We start from the raw sequence: 24,591 nt of genomic DNA on the forward strand, positions 1-24,591 counted from the left end.
AGAATTAAATCCTTCCTGCTCAACACTGTGAAGGACACAGTAGAGTAACTGTTTTGCAGCCAATCAAGTGACATCTACTGCTGATTGATCAACTTACTGGTAGTGGCACAGTTGAATATAGGGAAAGATGCCCTAGAGACCCGTTTTTCCCTAGGTAATGTTCACTATAAATGACACAGGATACAAACCAGGTACACAGGCATACCAAATGGGCATTCAGGATGCAGGAGGGGAGTCACCTCCTTCCAAGAGCGCAAGACCACCTTTTGGTTATCTGGTCACCACCCAACACCCACACATGGTCTCAGGGCCCAACCGAGAGGGGTCCAATTTGCAAAGAGATAAAAATCCAAATCACAGAAACAAGTGACCAGTCTTTATCTGCACATACTAAGTTGCTTTTATTAATCCAGAACGGCATGCTACAGATACTGTACAGCATGAACATTTATTCATTACAAAAATGGCTTCCAAACCATTAAAAATGAACTTGGAATAAGAGCATAAAACGGAACAGTAACATCACAACTGTTAGGAAACATTCAAAGTATTCACAAAAAATGTTATAGTTAGCATTTTAATAAACCAGAGAAAAATCGGAGACAGTTTTACAATCGCTTCATGTCAACTACAATGGCACTGAATGAACAGGTTTCAGCTTTATACAGCATTTTGCAACATCAACATGCCTAGGTTTTTTTTATTTTTAAAGTTCGCTACCTACTTGTATGTCTTGTGTATACATAAAAGCGGCAGCTGGTTTTTTCGTTTTAAGAGTAATCTAATATACAGAATTTTGGCCCTTAAGGGTTTATACCTCTTCATTTAAAATGCTTTCTGGACAATCTGCTACCAAACACATTTTGTTATAGGTGACATTAAAACTACATACAAATCTACCTATGTAACATCACAGCAAAACATGGTGAACAGAAAGTACAGCATCAAAAAGAGGGAGAAAGCTAAAGTCACTGAGAATTTTGGCACATCAAGTTTTGCACACGGTCAGTCCATGTCCTAAGGGCACAGGGCATTTGACTAGGAGTTCACAGGGGAAACGGGCGGTTCCCACTGCTGCTCAGACAGCTTCGCTAGGATTCCCTCACTAATGTTCAAGTCTTGTTTTACATAATGGCTTTTAAAGCAACTTTTGTTAATGCTACTGATCCTTAATGCAACTATGAATGTCCATTTGGCGGCGTCTGGGTTTCATACAGAGAGAGAGAGAAAAAAAAAAAGTCAAAAAGGGAAACAAAAAAATATATACACATTTTATATATAAACTTAAAAACCTTGTACAAATGAGTTGTTATATATAAGATGCTTATGCTAAGGGGGGAAAAAAAACTTTATACAGTTTCAAGAAAAAGGAAAACATATTTAAAAAGGGACGACGTACAGGTACAAGCAATCTCTAAAGCAATAAATACTACTGGTCCAACAGCGTTGTGATTCCATTAATTGTTGAGTAGCATCCCCCTCCCCCCAAAAGAACAACACCATGGAACAAGGTATATTAACACATTTTAACCCTTTGTTTCTGTACATTTAAACAATAACAAGTAACATCACAATAAAAGTTGTTTCACACAGGAAAAAAAAAAAAAAAAGGTAATGGCACTGCATTCACCGTGCCCCTGTGGTTTAAAAACCAGGTGTAAAATGATTGGTTCGCAAGCTCGTATTTAATACAAATAATACAGAACCAACTCCGTCTGGAGGGCTGCTTCAAAATTGCTTCTCTTTTTTTTTTTTTCCTTTTTGTTTTTTAATCAGTCTTTTAAAACTAAGCTATCCGAACTACATAACAGTTATGTATATATATATATTTTTTAAACGCTACAAAGACTTTAAACAGCTGTTGATAAAAATTTTGGTAGAATCATGAGGTTCTTCTCTCATCTACATATTTAAAAGGAGAAATTGAAATAAGAATGGGTCAAATATTGACCAATGAACTCGATAAACATCAACTCATGTAGCCACGTGGCACAAAATTAAAGAGTACAAAACAAAAGCTTTCCGGTGGGGGGAGGCAAACCAAGGACCGGAGGGAGGGACACTCACACCAGGCGGGACACCGAGAGCTATTCTAAAGACTTGGTGACGAGGGACAGCGGCTGGGGCTGCGTCCCGGCCAGCGCGCTGTGGGAATGTAAGGAAGACGTCGACGGCTGTGCGAGCGAGGAGGGGGCGATGGGTGGCTGCAGGGCGGCAGGTGGCAGGTCCAGGGCCCCGTTGGGACAGAGGGCGGAGGCCTTGCCGTGGGCGGCCTCGGCCAGCAGGAGCGCGGGCGGCGGGGGCATCATGGCCAGGTGGGCCAGGGGGTCGGGCTTCAGGGACAGCGAGAGCGGCTGGGTCTGCTCAGTCTGTGCCTTGGCGTCGGGGGGAGGGGAGCCCAGCGGGTGCGGGGAGGGGGGCGGCGAGTCTAGTAAGCTTCCATCTGAAGAGGGTGGGCTGAGGCAGCTGCCTCCACCTTGTATGTAGCGAACGCACTTTTTTTTTCTCCTAGAAACAGGGGAGAGAGTCATCTGTGAATAACAGGCAAAGATGCCAAGGGACAGTTCATCTAATGCTAGCTGCCAGGGGACGTGGGCTAGCTGATACCCTGCAGCATGGCACTTCCGGTGCCAGGCTGCCCGGCTCCCTTGACCACATGGCCCTCTCTAGGTCTGCTCTGACACATAGGACACTCGGGAGGTTGCCCTACCCGCTGGCCCACCCGAGGTCCCACCCCTGCCCAGCTAGAAGTGAGCAGACTGCAGGGGTCACCTGCGTCGGGTGGCTCCGATTTGCCAAAGTGGCTTCATTCAAACCGATATTAACAGAAAAGCTTATTTCTCCTTGGGCTTAGACGTTCCTTCACTTTCCCACCACATTTCCTTGCCCTCCCTCCCCAAATCCCACCACTACCACCCCCAGCCCCCAATGGTGTATATGTGTGTCTAAAAAGAGAAAGACAGAGCTCCCTCCCCAGCGCCTCTTATCAATGAGACTCTCAAAATGCTGACTGTTGAGCCCACATAGCTGAAGGCAGCACTAGCAAGAGGCTTAAAGGTTTAACACACCACCACCGTGAGGCTGCCGGCGCCCAGAGAGCTTTCGGGCTTGTCTGTTAAGAACCACACCAAATCAAGAGAGGTCAGAATCAGGTGAGAGGGGAGGGGGAACGAAAATAAAACAAAATAAACTAAAAAAAAAGAAAAGAAAACCAAAACAAACGAAACCAAAAGAAAAAAAAAACTGGAAAGAAAACCACCAAAAACAGGTAGAAGAGGAAAAACAAAGGTGGGGGAGGGGCGAGAATAAGAAAAACAGAAAATGATCCAAAGGAACAAGAATAACTGGTTGTATGGCCTGCAGGTTGTGGATTAAATTAAGATTCAAACTTGATTTTTAAAAAAATTTTCATTGATCATTTTTTTTTTTTGAAGATTTGGGGCTTCCCCTCCCCCACCCCCTGGTGAAAAGGTTGGAAGGACAGACGGTGAGGATGGGATGGAGGGGCGTCATGGCCTTGACAAAATGCTGAGGCCAGGAAGTGGAGGGCGCAGCACAAGCCAGTCACAGAGGAGTGACCACAAAGAAGAAGTGCCAGGGAATCACAGCAGGGACCTTCCTGGGGCTGGGGTCATCATGTCTGAACCACAAAGACACTCTACCCTGCACCAAAACCAGAACCTCCCCTCTCCACTGCCTGTTTATGGAAGGAATAGGAATGTGAATTTCAGAGCCTTTCTTGCTTATCATCAAAGGATGAAGTCAGGGAAAATCAACTGAGAGATTGGGCATGTTACTTCAAAGCCTCTCCCACCCTTAATTCCAGTCTGATGGGATCACACTTGGTAGGAAAGGTGATCCTGGGATCAACCCACTAATGCTATAAATATAATGCAGATACAGGATGTGCGCACGCTCATCCAAGGACCCTTCAATACGCAGTCAGAACCAAGGCCCCAACACTCCACCTGAAAACAAGGGTGTGAACACCGGGCCAAGATGCTGCCCACGTGAAGGCGACCCCTGCTAGACAGTGTCACTGGCCTTTCAGTCAGGGGTGTACTGAGCTCCTCCTCTGCTCTGAGCCCCACACTTGTCAGTGCATGGGGTGTGGACTCCACAAGATGGCAGGGAAGGGAAGGAGAGGAGGGTGGAAGGGAGCACGCTCGGTCCTGCCAGCCTCCTAGAGGCTGAGACCCATTCGGGGCTGGTGGCTCGAGTCTGTCTGTCCCCACTGGGTCAGAAGGAACTCTGGGGGAGCAGGGGCAGCCCCCTCTCACCCTCAGTTTGGTGAAGTTCTTTTTTCTCCCTGGGATAGACTGGCACAGACTACAGGGTTCTGCTCCCATCCCAGGAACCAAGGTAAACAATCAAGCCTCTCCATTTTAAATCATCTTAGCCTGCAGATCAAAACATGCTCAGAAACTAAGATGTCCATGCATTTTTAAAATGGGGGAGGGAAAGAGGGGGCGGGGAAAGGCATATGCAAAACTGAGAAAGCAATGGGGGAAATGAGAGTGGAGAGGACAGGTGAAGGAAAGGAGGGGAGACCAGAAGACAAGGGGGTGGCATCAAGCAGCATTCCAGGCTCTCTCAGGGTAGAGTGAAGAGCAACTTGGTGGGCTCAAAACAGAAGCTGGTTAGAGTGTTCCTGAGTGAACTCTGGAGCCCTGCTTGGCAGAAGACTCAGGGCCTTCCTCGCCCCTCCCGCCCTCCTGATGACATGAAGGTTCCAATCGCGGGGATGCATGGGGCACTCTGAACATGGGACATGAAGACGATGGTGACAGAGCGATGCTCCCAACAGGGCTGAGGGAAAGGCAGCTGGACACACGCGTCAGGAAATGCCTCGGTTTGCAACTGCTTTTCTCTGTCCCCCCACCCCCCCCTTTTTTTAAAAGCACATTTTGTCCTATTGATTTCCCCATCAAGCCACATGTGGTCATGGCCGAGTTAAAAGGAAGAGTTGGGCAGGGGAAGAGGGACAGGTTACTACTTGTATAAAACCCAAACTCCTACCCACCCGTCTGGGCATCTCCATCCATTTTTAGTGTCTTCCATATTTATTCCAAAAGGAAACTACAGACTCTTTCTGATCCTGTTTTGGAATAATACCCTCAAAAAAGATAGGAATGGAGTTTTTAATATATTTAAGGTATGAACTCATGTTCCCCCCAAAAAATAGCTGCTGGGGAAGTGTTCTAAGGGGGCTGAGGCAGGAAGAAAATCTGGGGAGCGGGCCTGTCAAACTGCTCTTATGACCACGGCCCCTCAGCATCCACAGCCCCAGACCTGCGTGTGGAAAACCACACTGTAGAACATGGGACAGCTACAAAGTCTTGAGCCACAAAGGATGGCAGTCTTTTTTTTTTTTTTTTGGTAAAAATATCAAGAAAATTCTGGTCTCTGAGGAAATATTCTACCCTGGCTTTCAGCAAGCGTGGGCTGGACGAGGACAGGATATCTGTCCAGGTCAATGTTAGTAGTAGTTAGTAGTAACTTCTAGAAGGGGGAACATAAAAGCCAAATCTAACATGCAGCAACTGCTTCTGAAACCAAAATACAAACAAAAGGTGGGGGGCTATAAACCCCTCCCCCATGAACAGTATAAACCAACAGGCACACAAGCCACCCTCACTGTGAGGCCGAGTGAGCTGTGTCCACTGCTCAGGAGGAACGCTCCCACCAGCCAGTGATTTGCCACCACACCGTGTCTCAGGGCGGTTCCCACGACCAAGGATCCCCCTGCTTGGCATGTGTACAGTTTTTGACACTCACTGCCTCCATAGGTCAGCAGGGGCCCCGTCTTCCCTGGCTCATCCTGATGATATACCTACAATCTCTCATCACAGAACTCCTTCCTGTGCTCCAGAGAAGACCCCAGAGATGTGCTGAAAGGACACTTGCCATCTCTGTGAGAGCTGCTAGCTCTGAGGACCAGGGCATTCCTCTCCTGCTAGGACTCCATCTAAGGTCCCAAGTCCCTACTCATGACACCTGCATCACTCCTGCCTTGGGCCCTTCCTCCCTCGTCATCTGTTGGGTCAGCTCGAGGCACACTTCACCCATCTCTCAGTACTGGCATCAGAGAAGGGGGTCAGAGACACAGCAGACTCGTCGGCATGCACGTGATGGGATGAACATCTGTTCTAACGTCTAGACACGGAGCACATGGCAGAGGCATGGAGGAGAGGGACACGTGACAAGGAGGCACTACAAACAGGGACGCGTGTTGGGGTGTTGAGATACCTACCATCATAATATTCCAAATTCAAAGACTGCTTGTATCAGAACAAAGAAACAACAAATTTAACCAAAGGTGGTCATTAAAGGAAAGGAAAGGAGACAGGAACTAGTTGGTAGCCCTCCACCAAGAAGAAGTACCTACACCTTCCCTGAGAATACAGGTGGGGTGGGAACCTGCCGGTGGAACATGGGACGTGATTTGGACGCTTCTGGGCTGCATTGATTCATTTAGGAACCACTGCTACATGGTGCACAGGTATGCATACATTTTAACGCTGCGGCTCTGTGCATCGGGCAGCTGCAGGCCTCGCTGCCCACAGCCCCTCAGCTGTGCATGCCGTTCAATGCCACGCTTCTTTTTTAGCACTGTAAAACAATGTCAGCTACACAAGCTCCTCTGTACAGAAATATGTGGTTTTAAAACACAAAACAACAAAGGGGAGATGGGGATAAAAAGGAAGAGGGGGGGAAAACCTGTCCAATTCCCAAGGGCACAGGGATGCTCTCGCTGCCACGTTTAACTGGTCCAAACTTGGGAACTGCTGGCTCTCTACACTCAGGACACAGGTAACCGAGGCACTCATTAGGCCAAACCAGTCCAGGACACTGGCTTGCAAAGGACAAGCATCGGGGCCCGTCAGGGTTTGTCAAGGCTGTGGTCTCAGTCCTGCCACCAGGGACACGTTATTTGGAAGAGCAGGGGACAAAGAGAGGAGGAGAAAGTGGAGACAGGAAACAGCATGAAATTAGCAAGGAAATTTTGAAGAATGAGGATCATTAGTCATTGATGCCAGTGGGGGAAGTAGATGGGAAGGAGGTCAAAATAAATTGTCACACTAAGGTACCAGAAGGACAGAGTTATTTGATTTTCCCAAAGGCCTCGCAGTGGTAATATACCTGCACGGTTTGCACCATAAAGTCTGTCGGTCAAGCCCGAACAGTGCCCGACACTTCTTTGGAGTATTTGCATCTGTTAGCATAAGGTAAACACAAAAAATACAACACAATGGTGGGTCGTGCTCAGTCGGATGTGAGATCTCAGCTACAGCTTATTGTCTTCTACAGCACCTTGGCTCTATTTGATAATCGTCCCTCACCAAGGGCATGAAAGGAAAGGACTTCTATGAGTCAAATGAAAAAAAAAATCAAATAAAACAATAAAACACACACACACACAAAACAACAACCAGAAACCAAAAAACAACAATAAAAAATAAATAAAAATAGAGAGAGAAGAGGAGGGGAGAAGGTGACGTCATTGGCAGAATTCTACCTAGGCCAGGATGAGGATCCTGGGCTGTCACAAGGGGGTTGGCAGGCAACGTTCCCTGGGAGAGGGCGCGCTGGGGTCTGCAGTCGCTGACCCGAGGAGGCACACGTGATGCTGTTTTACAGTGGCATTTTGGCTAGCAGCAGCGGGAGAACAAGCACATCCCTCATCGAGCCCATACACTTGGCAGTGTCCCACTCCCTCGTGTCTCCTACGATCCACACACAGAGCTATGAAGCAACAGGCCAGAGAAGGGGGAAGGATGGAAGAGACCAGCTGCAAACCAGCACAGCGAATCTGGGAGACTATACACACCTGCAAGGGCCGCACCAGTTATTCTGTTGATCAAGGCCAAAGCGCGCTCGGCATTTCTTAGGAGCGCTCAGGTCTGAATGAGTTCAAGAAAGGAGCGAGCAGAGGAGGAGGACATGGGAGAAAGGGAGAGAGAGAGAGAGAGAGAGAGAGAGAGAGAGAGAGAGAGAGAGAGAGAAGAGGGAGGGAGGGAAGGGAAGGGAGGGGGAGAGAGAGATACAAATAAGAAAAAAATAAAAATAAAAAAGGGAATAAATCAATGACCTGGTTACTAATGGCAAAATATTGACTTTCGTTTTTTTAACTTTCTTTACTTAAAAAAAAAAAAAAAAAGGTAAAAATCACATTCTTATTCAACTTGTGAAATTAGCTGTTGCAAATAAAGCTGCAGTATCCCTTCTTTAAGGACTGTGTCTCAGATTCGGTTTGAGCTACCAAAGGGAAGTTAGGCCTTGGAGAACTCACTTGTTCAATTATTTTTCCTTATTTTTTTAGTTCTGTTTTTCCTTTTTTCCTCTCAATTTTCTTTTCTTTTCTTTTTTTTTCAGAAGAAAATAAAGCGAAGGAGGGAATTAAGTTGTAACATGCTTTTTTCTTCTCAGAGGACAACAGTTTAAAAAAGAAAAAAAAAACTACAAATAATAAAAAGAACAGAACAAAACAAAACAGAAAGAAATAAAGAAAGAAAAGGGTCATGGTCTTGGGATATTGCAGCTTTTGGAATGTTCGTCTTTTCTTTTTAATCTCTTTTCGTTAATATTGAGAGAGAAACAGAATGAGGTCAACAGGCTGTGTGGATGAGCCATTAAGGGTTAGTTAGAAGCTCACAGCAGCATTGAAGCAGGCAATGGTCAGTAAAATGCTAGTGGATTTGCAAATTATAAGCAGAAAAGCAAAAGGGAAGAAAAAAAAACTAAAATAAATAAAAAAGCAAAGGAAAAAAATAATCATACTGCGGATGCATGCTTGTGGGAGAAAACTTAGTGGGAGCCATGAAAAATGCCATTAGATTAAGGAGGTTTATTACTGAATTCCTTCCATTTTTTTTTTCTCTTTACCAGTCTCTTTTAAAGAAATACTGCATATTCAATTTGCACAGTTAGTTCAGCTCTAAATCACTGTCATTGCTGCTTAAACAACTGTTATGGAAAAAATAAATAAACAAAACAGAAGTTAAATTAAATTCAAAAAAAACAACAAAAGCAACTGGAAAAAAAAAAAAAAATCTACCGAAACATACGAAACCGTGTAGATGGTCATTTTAAAGGATGTTCAAATGTCATACGTGTTTAATGTTAATAAAACTATAACGGCAAGAAAAATTAAAAAACAGTTTATCAACTATTTTAATGACTCAAAATGACATTAGCACCTGTAATCGGAGGAAGTGAAAGGCAAGGATTTAGGAAACATTCGCTGTGTTCTGAAAAAAAAGAACAAATTATACAAAGCCTTCAAGAATTTTGTTTGTTTGTTTGTAAAAGCCTGGTCTTCTCCCAGGGACCTCTGAGATTGCCTATGCAGTATTTCTAATTCCTTCTAGAGAATGACAAACCTCCTTAATTTAAAATGGGTGCAATTTACCACTGTAAAGGCATGCATCGGAACATTCAGGAACAGCCCAGTTAAGACCCCCGCACTCACACCCCTCCTACTCCCCTAGCCCCTCCTCATCCCTCCTCAGACACATACAAAATAAGCAGACTGCCTAAATCCCCGCAGAGGCATGCCTGCTGCTTGCTCTCCAGTTACAGGCTTTGCAGTTATTTAAAAACACATTCCACTAGAATTACAATGTGCTTTTTCATGCAATAATGGATGTTACTAGCTTTAAAAGGGCAGTCATGAAGCAATTAATTAAAATGCATAAACAAAAAGGCTGCCTAAGATGCCCCACCCCATGTCCTGGCCTTGAATTTCTCCTGCCTCCCCCAGATGGAAGCCTGGCATAAGAGTGGCCCTCCAGCTACCGCTTCCTCCTCCATCCTGAGTATCCTGACTTACCATTGGTCTCTCCTGGCTGCTTGTCCCTTTTCCTCTTCTTCTTCTTCCCCTAGATGAACAGATGAAACACAGCGGCTTAGTTCAAGAAAGGCAGGAGGAGGGCGTCTGGGCTCCCCTGGAAGAAGGCAGAGGGGGCACCCTCTTGCCATCTCCACCCTCACCTGTCCCCTGGAGTCTGTCCAATCTCCCACCCCTTTCACCCCAATGCCCTTGAGCTCTGATCCCAGCCAGAGGGATATGCGCTTCCTGGAGTAGAGGAGGGATGAGTGGGTGGTGGAGCATGGCAGAGACACCTCTGCTCACCTCAGACCTGAGCCAGGGCATCTGATTCCACAAAAGGGATCATTCAGAAAGGAGCAGATTGCTAGACACTCTCCAGGGCAGGTTGGGCAGAGAGCTGCCCTCCCCCATTCTGAATCCAGAAGGACAGCTACAGTGGGCACTTCCTGGGCACAGGTTGAAGAGACTGGGTGGTAGGTGGGACAGGGCCTGGAGTTATCTGCTGGGTAGACATCCACAAGAGAAGGCAAGTTCCCCCATTAGCCTGTCTTATACAGAGGCTCCCTGGCTTCTGGCTTATGATGGGGTGGCACTCCAAGAAAACCATCCTAAGTTAAAAATGTGGCTAAGTCTAAGTGCATCTGATCACCTCCCTCCTGAGCCCTGGAGCTCAGGTCCAGCCTACCTCAGAGGTGCTCAGAACACCTGCAACAGCCTACAGCTGTCTCCAATCATCTGACTCAAGCCCACCATCATAATAAAGCACTGAATATCCCATGTCTTTACTGAAAGTAGAAAACAGAATGGTTGTACGGGTGTGTCTTCACATGACAAGAAGCTGAAAAATCCTTAGTCAAACCAGCCGGGTGAAGAGGATGGTGAACACTGGCTGGCGACAGTGGCCAGCACCCAGTGGGCACAGTGACTCCTTTAACCCTCATGACAACCTACACACCAGGCATCACTGCCATTCCAATTTTACAGACTTTTCTCAAGTGGCACAGCAAGACGGAGGGCCAGCCTGGAAACTCAGGAGTCTCGTCACCCCAACCCTCAACCTCAGGGCTCTGCTGCCCACTACATAACAATACTGGCCCTGCATGGAAGCCCTTGCTAGAAGACCAACAATGACGGACTGCATGGAGCCATCCATATCTCCAGCCTGGGCCTCCCTGGAATCCTGGCAGCCTGCTAGGGTGGCTGTGGAACTGGAGAGAATTCTGTGGGCCAATGTCTGAAGCTCATTCCCCTCTCCCTGGACTGCCCTAACCCTGTCCATGAGTTGGCTGCTGGACGGGAACTACACTACAGTGGCCTTACACTCCTGGGTGCTCCATAATACCTAAATGCTACCTTTGCGTAAAGTTTCTCACGAATGGTGACGCAGTCGAAGAGAAAAGAACAATAATGGACAGGAACTGAGACTGGGTTAGGCACTGCAAGAACCTCCAGAGAGAGAGGCCATGGGGCTCTGCTCCATCCGAGAGCTGAGAGCACTGTTTTGAGAAGGTACCTCTATTCTCCTGGGGCACAGGGCCTGGGCCACTTGGGAAATGTGTCTTGGCTTCTGATCAGCACTTTTGTTTAAGCATGTTATGTTCCTTGGTGTATGATTATAAAACAAACAAAAACAAAAACCAAGAGAATGAAGTGAAGTACAAGGTGGTTGTCTGGGATCCAGTAGCTGGGTCTAGTTTCAATTAACGTAGAAAGGTTTCACCTTCAAGGGGTGTCAGCATCTGCACCCCCAGGCCTTTGCTTTAGTACCCACTTCCCATTCCAATGCCCCACAACAGATTCTAAAGGCACCGTGTCCACCTCTGACCCCGGGGAGCTATCTGTGCAGGGTGCATGATTGAGATCTATGATGAGGAAATTGGGATTCAGAGGACAGGGACATAATTAATAGGAAAGGGACATGAGGAGGCTAATACACACTGTTTAGTCTTGAAGGACCTTGCTCAATGAAGAAAGGAAAGAAAAGGCCCAACATATGTCATAAGAAAAAGGAAACTGGTGAGCAAATGGCAAAGGATTATCTCCTTAACCTAATGTCAAAGAGGCGGGAAGAAATCCATGTTCTGAAATGAAGCTGGGGTGAGGCATTACTATGGCACTAAGTTATTTCTTCTTTTCTATTCTAGAGAATGGACCATTCTTTTTTCCTAAGATAGCAATAAAAAGGTTCTGTCACTCCTTGGATGACATCAGGGCTGTGGAAGGGGCAAGCTCAGAAAGCATTTTTCAGAAGAACTGTTAGGACTTTTCAGTGACAAAAGTAATTTGCAAAAACTTCTAGTGCAAGGGAGCTAAAGAAGAAAATTTCCCAGCAGCCCCAAATCCTCATGACCTTCGATTCTGTACTTTTTGCCCCTTGACTATTCCCCAGGTGTGGAAGAAGACAGAGACAGAGTGTATCCATGCTCCTCACATCAGGAACCTGACAGCACCTCAAGGAAGACACATGGCCCTAAATCCCGACCTTCTCCAAAAACCTCTTCAAGTCCCCAGGGAGCTCTCTATCACACCAAGCCACCTTCCGAATGTGGAACTGAGCAGAAGTCACATCAAGTGACTTTGGGACCCTCTAAAACCTAGGAAGCACATCACAGAAAGTCTTGGGGAACACTCTAAGTGACTCCCAGAAAGTCCAACACACCATTCTTATGAAGCTATCACAAAACTGAACTTGTCCTTTCGTGGAGAATTCACCCTGCACAACTCCAGGGTGCACCACTGCCACAGACCCTGATATAAACAGCACAACCTTGAACTGCAGAGTCTGGTCTGCACAGCTGTACAAGAAGCCCTACTGTGACCCCAAAGTCCAGCAGGGCCATGGTATCTGTAGAAAAGCCAAATTCCACTGGATGGTACCATTCTAGATTACTCCAAGAATTGGGTGTGCAGCAACTAGAAGCTGCGGATAACTAACGACTTCCGACCTGCAACCAGGAGAGCAGCTGTCCTGAAACCGCATGGCTGCGTGCAGGCTGTGGATGCTGCCTGCTGCTGCCCGCTCCACCTGGGGTTCAGGCAGGGTGACAGCAAGCCTGCGGGAAGCATTCACTTTCTCACCCTCCTCCTTTCAGCTCCAGAAGAAAGGCTTCCCCTCGGCACACATGCTGAGGGCACACGCAGAGGTCCCAGGCCGTCACCCTATGCCCACCCGAAGGCGACAAGGGCTCTCGGTGGAGCAGCCATGCCATCCGAGCAGTACTACTCCTTCCTGCTTCAGCCCCCATCAGGAATGCAGGCTGGTGCTGTGCTGCCAGCTATGGCCAGTGGGAGACAGAGGGAGACGGGCAGGGGTGTGGCAGTTAAGCCCAGTGGTCTCCCTTCTCCAAGGTCTACACAGCAAGGAGCAGATGAGCAAGAACGTGCTTAAAGGTGTAAGAATATCGAGGATGGAAACTTGAGGTAGGTGGCCAGGACAAGCAGAAAGCCACCTGCACTCAGGGCCTTGCGGTCACGCGCATGGTCATGGTTTCCTTGGTGGATGCCAACCAAGTTCTCAGAGCAAACGTGTTGGGCCAGATTCTGAATCCCCTCAACATGGCGTGTGTGGTAAGGCTCTATCACCAATGAGTTAATGACCTCAGAGAGCTTCCTGACCCTGGGTGACGCCAAGCGAAGAGCATGGACTGGTCCACAACCCCCACAAAACGGGAGGGAAGGTGCTGCCATCAAGATGGATTGGTCCCCCCTTAGAGTGGAGAGCAAATCATTATGGAAGGAAAACGCATCACGCAAAGTGACGGCATATAGGGGGAGAGAGCCCAGACCATGGGCCACTAGGGAAGATGTATGGGTGGGGATGATGGTGACAGCGACAGTCTCCAAAGGACAGCAAGCCTTCAGGAGAGGAATGGGAGTATTGGTGCAATCAGTAAAATGATCCTCCGACTAGGGTGTTCCCCAAAAGCCCAGAGAGGAAATGAGGCAAATCCTGCAGCCACCAGAGTCTAGGAACGCCCGCATCACTCAGCCCACACCATTTCCTCCATCCTGGCAAGGGTGACTTCCATTGGCTACTTTCAGGGATATTCCCATCATGCCCCTCTCTGGGTGAGGCAGGCTTCCTGCTTCTAGTACACCGTGGTGTAAGGCCACCGTTTCATTTTTCCTTCAGGCTGCAGGACCTGCTGCAAGACCTGTGAGGAGTGAAACTCTCTCCCCCAACCCCCAGGGTCTGCCCTAGAAAGCCACACCACGGAGGGCTGTCGAGGAACCCCCTCTGGGGCACCCTCTGAATGAGCCCAGTGGTCTCCCTTCTCCAATACCCATCCAAGAGGCTCGCCTCTCTAAGAAGTGGTCCAGGAGGTGTGCAGAACCCCCAGTGGACCCCAGGGGTCCTGAGCTAGGTCACCAGACACCAGCTCCCTCCTTTTTTCTGGAGAAAGACAGCATGCTGCCACAGCTAGACTAGAAGCCAAGACACACACCTCCAGTGACCAGGCCAGATGGTAACGGTCCCAGAAGCAGGCAGGATAAACAGTCCTAAAGCCAGATTCAAGCTGACAGTGATGATTCCCTGCCCACTGGACACAGAACACGTCTCTAGGGAAAGTGTCCTATGGCAAATGATCCACCTACATAGTTATCCCGCGCGGACCAGCCAGGGTACAGCTGCATGTGAAGCTGTCGCTCCTTCCGGGCCAGCTCGTAGTACTTCGCCTGCTCTTCTCTGGACAGTGCATGCCACTGGAGGGGACACAGGGTGGAACAGAGAAAGACATGTAAAAACATCATCAACCACACCATGGCCGATAAATGACTGACACCTCCTTGGGAGGCGAGTGTGTCCAGAGGTGGCCTCAGGTACAGACACAGAGACCCAGCCAGACACAGCCAGTGCTCACAGGAGTGTTCAGACAAAGCACTACCTATGTCCATCTATCTTGTCTCCCTCTCTGGGGTGGAGAGATAATGTGGTGATAACTATCTGAATGTCATTCTATGCAGAATGCCTGGGCCTGACTCAGTGGAGCCCACTGAAGACTTCAAAATGGAGCTAGGGGACAGGGTTCCCACCTCACTGGGGCCTCGACGTGTCCAACTCCTCCCCCTTGTCCCCACGACGGGGCCGCCTACCCTGCGCCCGAGGATCTGGTTGATGGCCGCGCTCTCCTTCAACGTGCACTCGGCCACGACCTTTGCTCTCATTTCCTTCATATACAACATGAATGCGTTGAGGGGCTTCTTTATGTGGGGCTTCTTCTTCTCTTCCTCTTTTTTGGAGTCCTGGTGCTTTCTGGATACAGACAAAGTAGACACAGAGCCCAGTAAACAACCACGTGGTCCAACTTCCTCCAGAGCGCTGCCCCGGACTCCTCACACCCAAGCCTCGCTGTCTCCAATAAAAGGCACACTTCCACTTTCAGTCTCTTCCACCCCGGAAAATGGAGCAAAAATAGCCAGGGGAGGGGCTGGGGCAAGATTCTGTAATCACTGCGAGTTTCACAAATAGACAACTTTCCCGAGGCGTGGGAAGCAGCCCGCACGGCCCCACCTCCGCTGCTTCTCGGGTGCTTGCAGAACAAAGCTCCAAATGTCCCACTTCGGGGTGAGAGGGCAGGGAAGTGGCTACAGATCCCAGGCCATCCAAACACACACAAAAAAGAGCTCTGTGTACGAGGGGTGAAGCCCACCACTGTGCGTCTTCTCCCTCTTTATAGGGAGCCCAAGCGGGCCAGGTGGCCTGGGGGCTGCAGTCCAAGCACACGAAGCATCCGCCACCAACCACTAGACACTGTGGCCACAGAAGAGCAACAGCAAGGGACACTTACGAGCTGTGGAGGGAGCCGACGTCACTCTGGGAGGATTCCTGTTTGACCGTTGGTGTGACTATGGCCGGATGGGGAATGCCGGTGGTGTGCAGAGTGTGATGTGGTGGGACCATATGGGGAGGGAACCTAGAAGACAAGAAGCTGTGTAAATCGTCAGAATCAAAATGAATGAATGAGGAGGGATGTGTACACACAAATTTTTTTAAAAAGAGAAAAAAAAAAAAAAAACAACACAGCACGTAACATGCACATGAAAGCCACCCACGGCATATGAAACCTGTCAGCGTTAATTAGCGATAAATTAAACATAATGATTCTCATAATGTCATTAAAGCCAATCTTCCCCTTCATTATTGCTACTGACATGAGACATTATGATTTTTAACATCTTTAGCAAAAGACAAATTCAACTGATGTACTTGGGCAGAAAGGCGGGCTTGGGCTACCTGCCGGAAACGGCATGTCCACTTGTTTTTGAGACATTATTAGTGGCATCTAAGAAGACAGTTTCCTAAGTCCTAATCTGCTGTAGAATGAAAGGTGAACTCTTTTGTTGTATACTGACAGCTAAATAAAATATTAACGTGGTTGAAATATACATACATTTCTGACAATGCTATGCAGGCCTCATTAGGCCTCATTCTGTTGATGGAGTGCAATGAAATTTTTATTTTTCTTTTGTTGCTATGCCCCCCATTTGACAGGAATGGGAGAGAGTGAGGAAGAAAGATAGGGAAACATTCAAATGTTTTCTGTTTGGCTCCCGTAAGTTATGGACACAAGATGTTTGTATCATTTCACAGAAAGGTGCGACACACACACACACACACACACACACGTAGTTTTGAGTACTGACTGCCCTTTCTCCTCTCAAAAGTACAATCCCTAAGTCATTTTTACTTAATATGTGGTCTGTACACAATTAAAAAGCCTCTTTTGCAACAATCAGAATTATAAAGACGAAAGTTTGTGTTTTCTTCTCTAATACTATTCATTTCTGAGAAAGACTCTGAAACACATTTTAGTCCCTGAATTACCATTTCCCAACCAAGCAAATGAGCCAGGACATGAAGAGTGGATTTCAAGGCACTTGGGGCCCATCTGTAGAGTGACAACTGGACAGGACAAACGGTTTGTGAGCATTCCTGACATGCTTGAGTGCAAGAACCCCTCCTTCCCCCGCCTTCAGAGCAGCACACATTGTAGACAAAAGCAGGGTGAAGGGCGGACAGGGCAGACCCCCAGAAGGTCACAAAATGGCAGCTCCTGCTCCCACCCGCTGAGGCCATGCCAGTCAGGGACAGGGAGGCTGTCCAGACGAGGGGGAGCCCAGACCTTGGCAATGGTTGCTTTCCAACGAAAGCACTACCCAAGGAGTAACAACCTCCTCCTTCAGAAAGCCAACTCTAGTGTGAACTAGAGGTCCTTCACCATGGCACTCATTTAGAAAGAACCTTTATTTACAAAGTTCTTCCCATAGGTGGATCAGAGCTAGTTTCCATTTAGTCAAAATGGAATGTTAATCTGACAAACGTTAAATAATAAGAAAAATTAAAAATCAAACAGCATCTACCCAGATCAACAGACACATAGACATCAATGACAGTGGTGATTTTTACAGGGGCCCCAGAGCCACTGTGGACACTTGATTCAGAAAATCCACCCTGAGATGGTCCTCTTCTGTAGCTGCCTTTACAAATTCAAACTAGTGCTGAAGTTTGGTAACAATGATGTGATTGTTTTATGTATTTATTTATTTTTAATTGTTTTATTAGTGCATCAGAGCCATACATAATAGTGGTGTTCATTTTGACATAATCATGCATGCATGGGATGAAATTTGCTCTACTTGACTATTTCAATAGGATTAACTAAGAACTTTTAGGGCATGGGGGTGGACAAAAGGGGTAGTTGGGATGAAGAGACAATCCACTTCTAACACCTTCCCCTCAAAAATTTATAAAAGGGAAAGCAAGCTCTTGGGAGGTATTTGGGCTCCCAAGTTACTCCCTACTCCTTCCCACTGTTGGAAGACCTCCTGTGTTCCTGGAGGCCCTTTGGGTGAAGGGGTGAGTGGAGTGGCAGCTTTTACTGTGAGTTCTAAAGGCCTGACATGCCTCAAAAACAAACGTTCCCTTCCTATAGAATACATGCACGCACACATGAGGGAGCGAACACTAGTGTGTATATATGTGCGCATACACGCACAGACAGACACGCAATACCAGAGGAAGACAGACACCATGATGAGGCCACTTCGGGTGGGGGCAAATTTTAGGTGCAGACATAAAGAACACACTTCTAAGTTCCTCTTCCTAAACACATATTCAGAGATCTAGAAAGTGTACCATCGAGAAAGAACAACTGTGTGTGGACGTGGATGTGGCCCGTGTGCATTCCTTCTCAAGAAATCCCCTTCTTCAGACAACTATTTCATGAAATGCAATAAACACCCTAAAAATTCTAAGCAGCTCATTATATACCCCCGTCTGCTTTTATGGCTCCAAGCCAGAATATAATGATGAACCTTAACTTGTTAAGGACAACTAATTTTTGTTTCTGGCTGTCTCAGGGGCTTCTCTCTTACTCACTCTCACTTTACTTCACTGTTGACACGCTTCTGTTAACTGGATGTCATCTGCCGGCCTTGATTTTATGCACAAGCAGTGGGATGCATCTTCCCGTGCAACACTCCTGCTTTGAGTTGCATTAGGTTTGTCATTATTCTCTCATTTTCCCCCTTGCACTTGTAACATTTCATCTCTTCCTGCCTTATTTTTTGTGAGCCACGGTGCACCCACATTATGGTTTATACATGATCTCGCTCCCTTTGAAGCCGGCAGATTTCAGAGCCCGCTCTCGTCAGGAGGAGAGCCTTGCACCAATTTAGCAGGCTGAGGGCCCGGAGCTCCAACATCTCAATCTAAAGGGGGTCACAGGGTGGCACAAGTGAGTGTCAGCAAGAGCTGTTTAATTGCCAATCTAGGCTTCTCCATGGTGTTTAAAGTATAATGACCCATCACTTAATTCTGAGAAGTCCTGGCCCCGCTGCTGAATAGAATGAATATCAAAGGGTGTTCTGGAACAGGGCAAGCTGCCTACATTTGCTATAACTGCCATAAGTATAATAGACCCATACTTCTGTCACCCCATTATCACAATAATGTATTTAATTTGCTGTATACGCTTTTTAACTAGCTACCTTTCATAAGGCCTACCTGGGGAATCGGCCGCTTTCCCCCGCACCTCCAGCCCCTAACCTCTCTCTTCCCACCGCTCCCTTCTTCTCCTCCACCCCCTGCCCACCTATAAATCATCGACTAACCTCCTAATGATAATTCAATCAATAAGCTTAACCCCAATCCCTGTCTTACGACATCGCTGCTTTCAACCTCTGGACGCACAGAATAAATAAACACGGAAACCAATCGGGTGCACAGGGAATGCGGGGCAGTGGGGAGGTGAGCTGAGGCTCCCAAGCAGCGCCCCTCCTGGGAGGCTCTGGTGCTGCTCCTGCGCTCTGTGAGGCCACGGACCACAGTCCCTAAGAGAGTGACGTCTCCCCTCTTGCTGGTCCAGAGAGCGCAAAAAAAGCATCTTCCCGCCTAATGCCTATTGGCATGGATTTCGAAACTGTGATGATGTCATCACACGTGGGAAACGATCTTGTTATCATACCCACAGCACAATTACACCCACTACACAGGCTACTGTTGGTTTTTCTCAATGGGTCTGATTCGCATTCTGTCTCCCACCAAAATCCTCTCTTCTGTACGTAGGAAAAGAGGCATCATGGCCAGGCTTTCTGTCTCTGGTCCTGGTGCCCCATGTTAGCCACTGAGAATAAGGGAAGGGGCTGGGGACAGCATCCTTGCCATGTAATGCATGCTAATTTAATTATATGCCATCATCAAAATGGATTGGTTGTTTCAGCCCATCAGGAAAGTCTAAACCTCCACCGATTTAATTAACTTGACTGAAAATCAGATGAACAGAAAATAAAACTATCATTAGGAGCAATTAGTGACTACTTAAACATACTGCTGCCAACCGGTTTGTAAATAAACTAGCAGTCACTGAAAAATTAGCCAGAATTAATTAGAGGAAGGAAAATGAGAACATAGAGATATGTATGTATGTTGTGTATATATTTATAAGCTTAAATAGAAAGAGGCCTGAATGTATACATGCCCTGGGTCTTTTAAAAAATCTTTCAAGGATTTAGAGCTGCATGGGCCAATATGGTAGCCACCAGCACATGTGGCTACTGAGTACCAGAAATGTGGCCAGGTACACAGACCAGATTATAAAAACTAAATATGGGAAAAAAAGGTAAAATTCCATAAACAGTTGCTGTATGGTGATCACGTTAAACAATATTTCAGCCACACTGTATTGGGATGAATAAAATGTATCACTGAGCATCATTTTACTTTAAAAAAAATTTTTTTAAAAATATGACTACCAGAAAACACCCAAGTCACTCAGTGCCTCATGCAGCTTCTATTGGGCAGTGCTGCTTTGAGCTGGGGAGGCAGTGGCAGGGGTTGGGGCAGGGGCTGTTTGCTGGGCTTTCTTGCTGACTCAATCAGAATTTGAGCTTTGAAACAACCAATAATAATCGTTCTGCAAAACTCTTCTTTGTACCATAATAAAATGACCTCCACTCCCTCCCTTCTCACTAGTTCAGGACAACAGAGAAAGAAAACTTTAAAAGCTCCACATGCCCCAACTGTTTCATCCTGCCTTCTAAATTTCTGAACATCCACAGCTCCCATTGGCTGAGTCACAAAGATTCGAGCCAGAAAGGCATCACTTCCCCCGGAAGTTCAGGCGATGGCTCAGTGTCTTCTAGGATCGAAGCCTAGGTACACACCGGCTCTGCACATGCACCCACACGGTGGCCAGCCAGGGCACTGGCTTGCAGTTGGTCCTGCAGGGCCCTGGCTCTTGGAACTCACCTGGACATGGAAGCATTGACGGTCAGCGCGGTGGGATAAGGGTGTCTGAATCCTCCTGTCGTGATAGGGTACACTGGTTGACCTTGCCTACAAAGAAGGGGTACACGATGAGAGACTGAAAGCCAGGCTGGGGGTGGGGACAGAAAGAAGAACTGGGGAAAGTTCTCTCTGCACAGTCAGCTTTATTCTCATTTGATCAGAACAAAAATCTTGGGGATTGTACAGCAAGGATCAAAGGGAAGAAACACAGAACAATTTGAATGCCATAAATCTGATAGGAATGGCTAATTAAATTTTATAACCTCTGCTTATGTCAATAGAGACCCTCTCCCCAAGCTGAGACTAGGTGTTTTGTTGTAATAATTAAAGGCGAAGTCTAGCTTCCTTTAATGGAGCCATCACACTAATTGAGGGCTACACATCCAAAGGAAAACAATAATGAATGTAAATTTATACCAAAATAAAGTACAGTGAATCAAAGGACTTCAGTTGCGCTTTGGGCCTCTTTCGGTATTTAGATCTCGGTGAGAAAACATTAAATTAACAGAGCTTAATTTGTAGCCTTTTGTCAAATTAACAAGTGTTGACAAGAGTTACCGGGGGGAGAGTCCCCAAGAAGAATTGTGGGTAACCAATAGACAATCACACCTCATTACAATAATTAAAAAATACAGCAACATGCAAAATAGCATCCTCATGAAAGACACACAACTTTTCCTGACAGAGGGTTGTCTGAGTTGGCTATTCCTTTTTATCTAGCTTTCAATATCTTCCCATCAGCCAAACCAGGCACAGGATGACTGAGAACTATCAAGGATTGGATCACGTCCATTTAAGAAGAAATGGGTCATAATCTCGAAATCACTTCTATTCCAAACAAAAAGAACACAAAACAGAAACTGTGCAAGGGCTGGTATTTGGTATAGCTAATACAGAATCCAACCTATTTTTAGCGCAGAATCTGTTCAACTAGAGAAATAAAGGGGAACTGGGGAGTGAGTCAGCCCCAAACTTTCTTTAAGGGTACGAATGGCTAGCTCCCTAAGGTCCAAATTTGAGAGTTCCACCAGGATTTCTTTTATTTTTATTAGTTATTGATGGACCTTTATTTATTTGTTTATATGTGGCACTGAGAATCAAAGCCAGTGCCTCACACATGCTAGGCAAGCGCTCTACCACTGAGCCACAACCCCAGCCCCCAGGATTTCTTTTGGCATTCAACAATTGTCCTGTGTTTTCTGAAGAGCAGGAGTTACCGATAAACATGGAGAAACACAACGTACATACAATCACAACAAGACACGACACACCTGTTCATGCACACTGTACACCACACACACAGCAGGCATATGCATGAAAGGCCTTTCTGCTCAGATTCTAAAATATTATGATGTTAGGCTGCAAAGGGCAGATGAATCACCTCTGCAGTGACAGGGATGAGGGCGAACACTCAGGAGGGCCTTGTGTGTCACACTGAGTGCTCCAATGACCTGTCCCCATCCTTCACAGTTGGGGGAAATCTCCCAACAGGCCAAGAATCACATGAGCTTCAACACACAACACTTTCCACTGTCAGATTTTGGAAGTGACGGGAGCAAAGGGGCTGGGGACACTGGGACTACAAAAGAAGAGCCCCACCCCAGCCCTGGATTTCACAACCAGGTTGTCTCTGTTCCCATGCCCTCGCCCCACATCAGACCCCACCCACTGCAGAAAGGACTCAGCCACCCCTCGCCACCCTCCAGAGTTGGGTGAAGCAATACCTAAAAGAGTACTCAGCATGTCACCCCAGTGACATGACCCCATAGTTTGAGATGCCACCAGCAGAAGACTACAATCAACTTCAACAGTTGGAAGCCCCAGCAGCCTTCTGCAATTCCAAGTATCTTGAGGGCACCTCGTCCACAAGGCCTTTGGGGACTGTGGGTTCAGAAGGTCAAGTCTCCATATCCCTTTTCAACAAACCTATCTAAAGGGTTCTCATTCTCCTGTGTTCTCATGGAACATCTTCCCCATGGCCTCCCACCAACCCTGTCCTTCTGAAACACACACACACACACACACACACACACACACACAGACTAAATAATAAACATGCCCATGTAAGAAACAAAAAGGAAATTAAAAAAATGGAACTCCTTACTGTGGTACTAACCATCCTAGCGGATGGGGGATTTGTCCTACGGTGCCAGGCGATAGCGGGTAATACGGAGATATGTCTGGAGGGTGCGGAGGCCGTGGGATTCCTGAGAGAAGATGCAGTGTTTTAGGTACAGGAGAGAGAGGGGAGGGAGGAGCAAGAGCTAGGGATGGGGACAGGAAAAGGATGAAGAGTGGCATGTCTTCAGAACCCTAGCATGAGGTCATTCATGATTCTGATGGCAAAACATCACTAGGATTTGTCTCATTTTCTAATAGTCTAAGTTTAAACAATTATCTCATTCTAGAGGGACTGGTATAGTGGCTCAAATCAGATTTAGCAAATGTCACCTTGATCATTTCAGCCTTATGTGACTCATGCAATTAAAAAAAACATCTAAAGAGTCTCGCACATAGCAGGTGAACAAAGTTACACTAACTTTGCCCTCAGAATGGGTCCCTTTGCCCTTTTAATTCTGACGACTTACCTGCGGACAGTTAACTCCTCTGATTTACAGCATCTTTTGAGCTATGGCGAGGAAAGGTTACACTGACTTCTTTTAAAAGAGGTCACCCCTCTAGAATGGCAGCACCTCTATGGAGACAATCAGCTGCAGGAACTACCAGATGCCACTGGCGTCCTGTCCCCAGGAGAGTCAGAACTGAACAGACAGGAGCTGCTGGAGGCCTGGCATGTCAGCTCTGGGCCTCATTCCTGAGGGGCTGTAGGCCCTCATCCTATCTGCTGATAGGTGCCGTGCATCACAGGCCAAGGGCCCTCCCGAGGCACCCAGGAGTGAGTGATGCTGAAGGTGGGCACCACAGCACTCTGCCAGGCTGCACAGGAGCACACCCTGCAACCAAGTCCCAGGAAGCGGGAGAGAGCTCCTCTGCACAGTTGAGGTGGGAAACCAAGTGCGCAGCATCGCAGAGTCACAACAGAACGTGGAAGGGAAAGAGCTGCGGGTTCATGGATAAAAACTATTTCATTTTTTTAAAAAAAAATTCATTCAGGAAGCTTTTAATCTGTAAATGAAGTCTCCCTGGGTGACATTTTCATGCAGACATTGCTTTCTCTCAAACAGATTAGCTGGGCTTGGACCCTACACCGAGCCATTTGCACACTTGAAAGAATGTTCGCAGAAGAAAAGTAAACAGTCCACAGACGTTAATCATATGTTTTACGATAACCATTTAAAAGCTATTCCCTGTACTACCATTATTTAAATAAGACGCTGACGCTGCCATTCACTTGCAGAGCCTGGGGCTGGCTGGCAGCCCCCTCAAGCCATGCAAGTACCAGGCTGGTCCTGCACCAGCACAAAGAGGGCTCAGAAGGGAGTGAAAACCCGCTCATGTGTGGCTTCTTTCAGGGCCAGTAAAGGTCGCCTTGCTGGGCAGCCTTCCTCACCCAACACCAACTGCTCCCTCTGACAAGTGAGGTGGAACCACCATTTTAAACCACTCTTATGATTGGCTCGCGGGAAAGGAACCCAGCCTGTGAGCGGCACCCGGCCTTAGCTGATCTCCCATGGCCACCCCCCTGGGAGCTGTGGCTGCCCGCCCCCGTTGGATCTTGTCCTTGGGAGGGCTCCAAGTAACCCTGCCTTCTTTTTTTTTCTCCCAAAGGGAGAGGGCAAAACAGTCATCAAGCCAAGTGTGGTGGCGCACGCCTGTAATCCCAGTGACTCGGAGGCTGAGGACGAAAGTTCAAAATCAGCCTCAGCAACTTGGCAAGAGCCTGTATGAAACTTAAAAAAATTTAAAAAGGGCTGGGGATATGGCTGGGGGAGGTTAGGAGCCCCCCCTCCCCCCCCCCACCCCCACCCGGGTTCAATCCCAAGTACCAAAAAGAAAAAAAAAGTAGTCA

At 47.2% G+C, this 24,591-nt stretch overlaps 1 protein-coding gene across 43 annotated transcripts in view; it reads right to left on the minus strand.

The window, feature by feature from the left end:
• Positions 1-376: 376 nt before the first annotated feature.
• Positions 377-24,591, minus strand: part of Tcf7l2 (transcription factor 7 like 2) — a 187,957-nt gene continuing 163,742 nt past the window's right edge. For 5 of the 43 annotated variants that reach the window (XM_071610897.1, XM_071610891.1, XM_071610890.1 and 2 more), the window contains 9 exons: positions 22,726-22,828; positions 20,583-20,669; positions 15,622-15,762; positions 14,927-15,086; positions 14,429-14,536; positions 9,833-9,881; positions 9,201-9,251; positions 7,832-7,904; positions 377-2,508 (listed from right to left, as the gene is read on the minus strand). In XM_071610897.1, the coding sequence (XP_071466998.1) occupies positions 2,088-2,508; positions 7,832-7,904; positions 9,201-9,251; positions 9,833-9,881; positions 14,429-14,536; positions 14,927-15,086; positions 15,622-15,762; positions 20,583-20,669; positions 22,726-22,828 (1,193 nt within the window). In that variant the 3' untranslated portion in view covers positions 377-2,087. Of the gene's footprint in view, positions 2,509-7,142; positions 7,217-7,831; positions 7,905-9,200; positions 9,252-9,832; positions 9,882-14,428; positions 14,537-14,926; positions 15,087-15,621; positions 15,763-20,582; positions 20,670-22,725; positions 22,829-24,591 lie in introns of those variants that run through there. The other 38 variants (XM_071610893.1, XM_027929895.2, XM_027929889.2 and 35 more) reach the window with 17 other exon arrangements.

The sequence above is a fragment of the Marmota flaviventris genome, chromosome 4, assembly GCF_047511675.1.
Source record: "Marmota flaviventris isolate mMarFla1 chromosome 4, mMarFla1.hap1, whole genome shotgun sequence".
Lineage (NCBI taxonomy): Eukaryota > Metazoa > Chordata > Mammalia > Rodentia > Sciuridae > Marmota > Marmota flaviventris.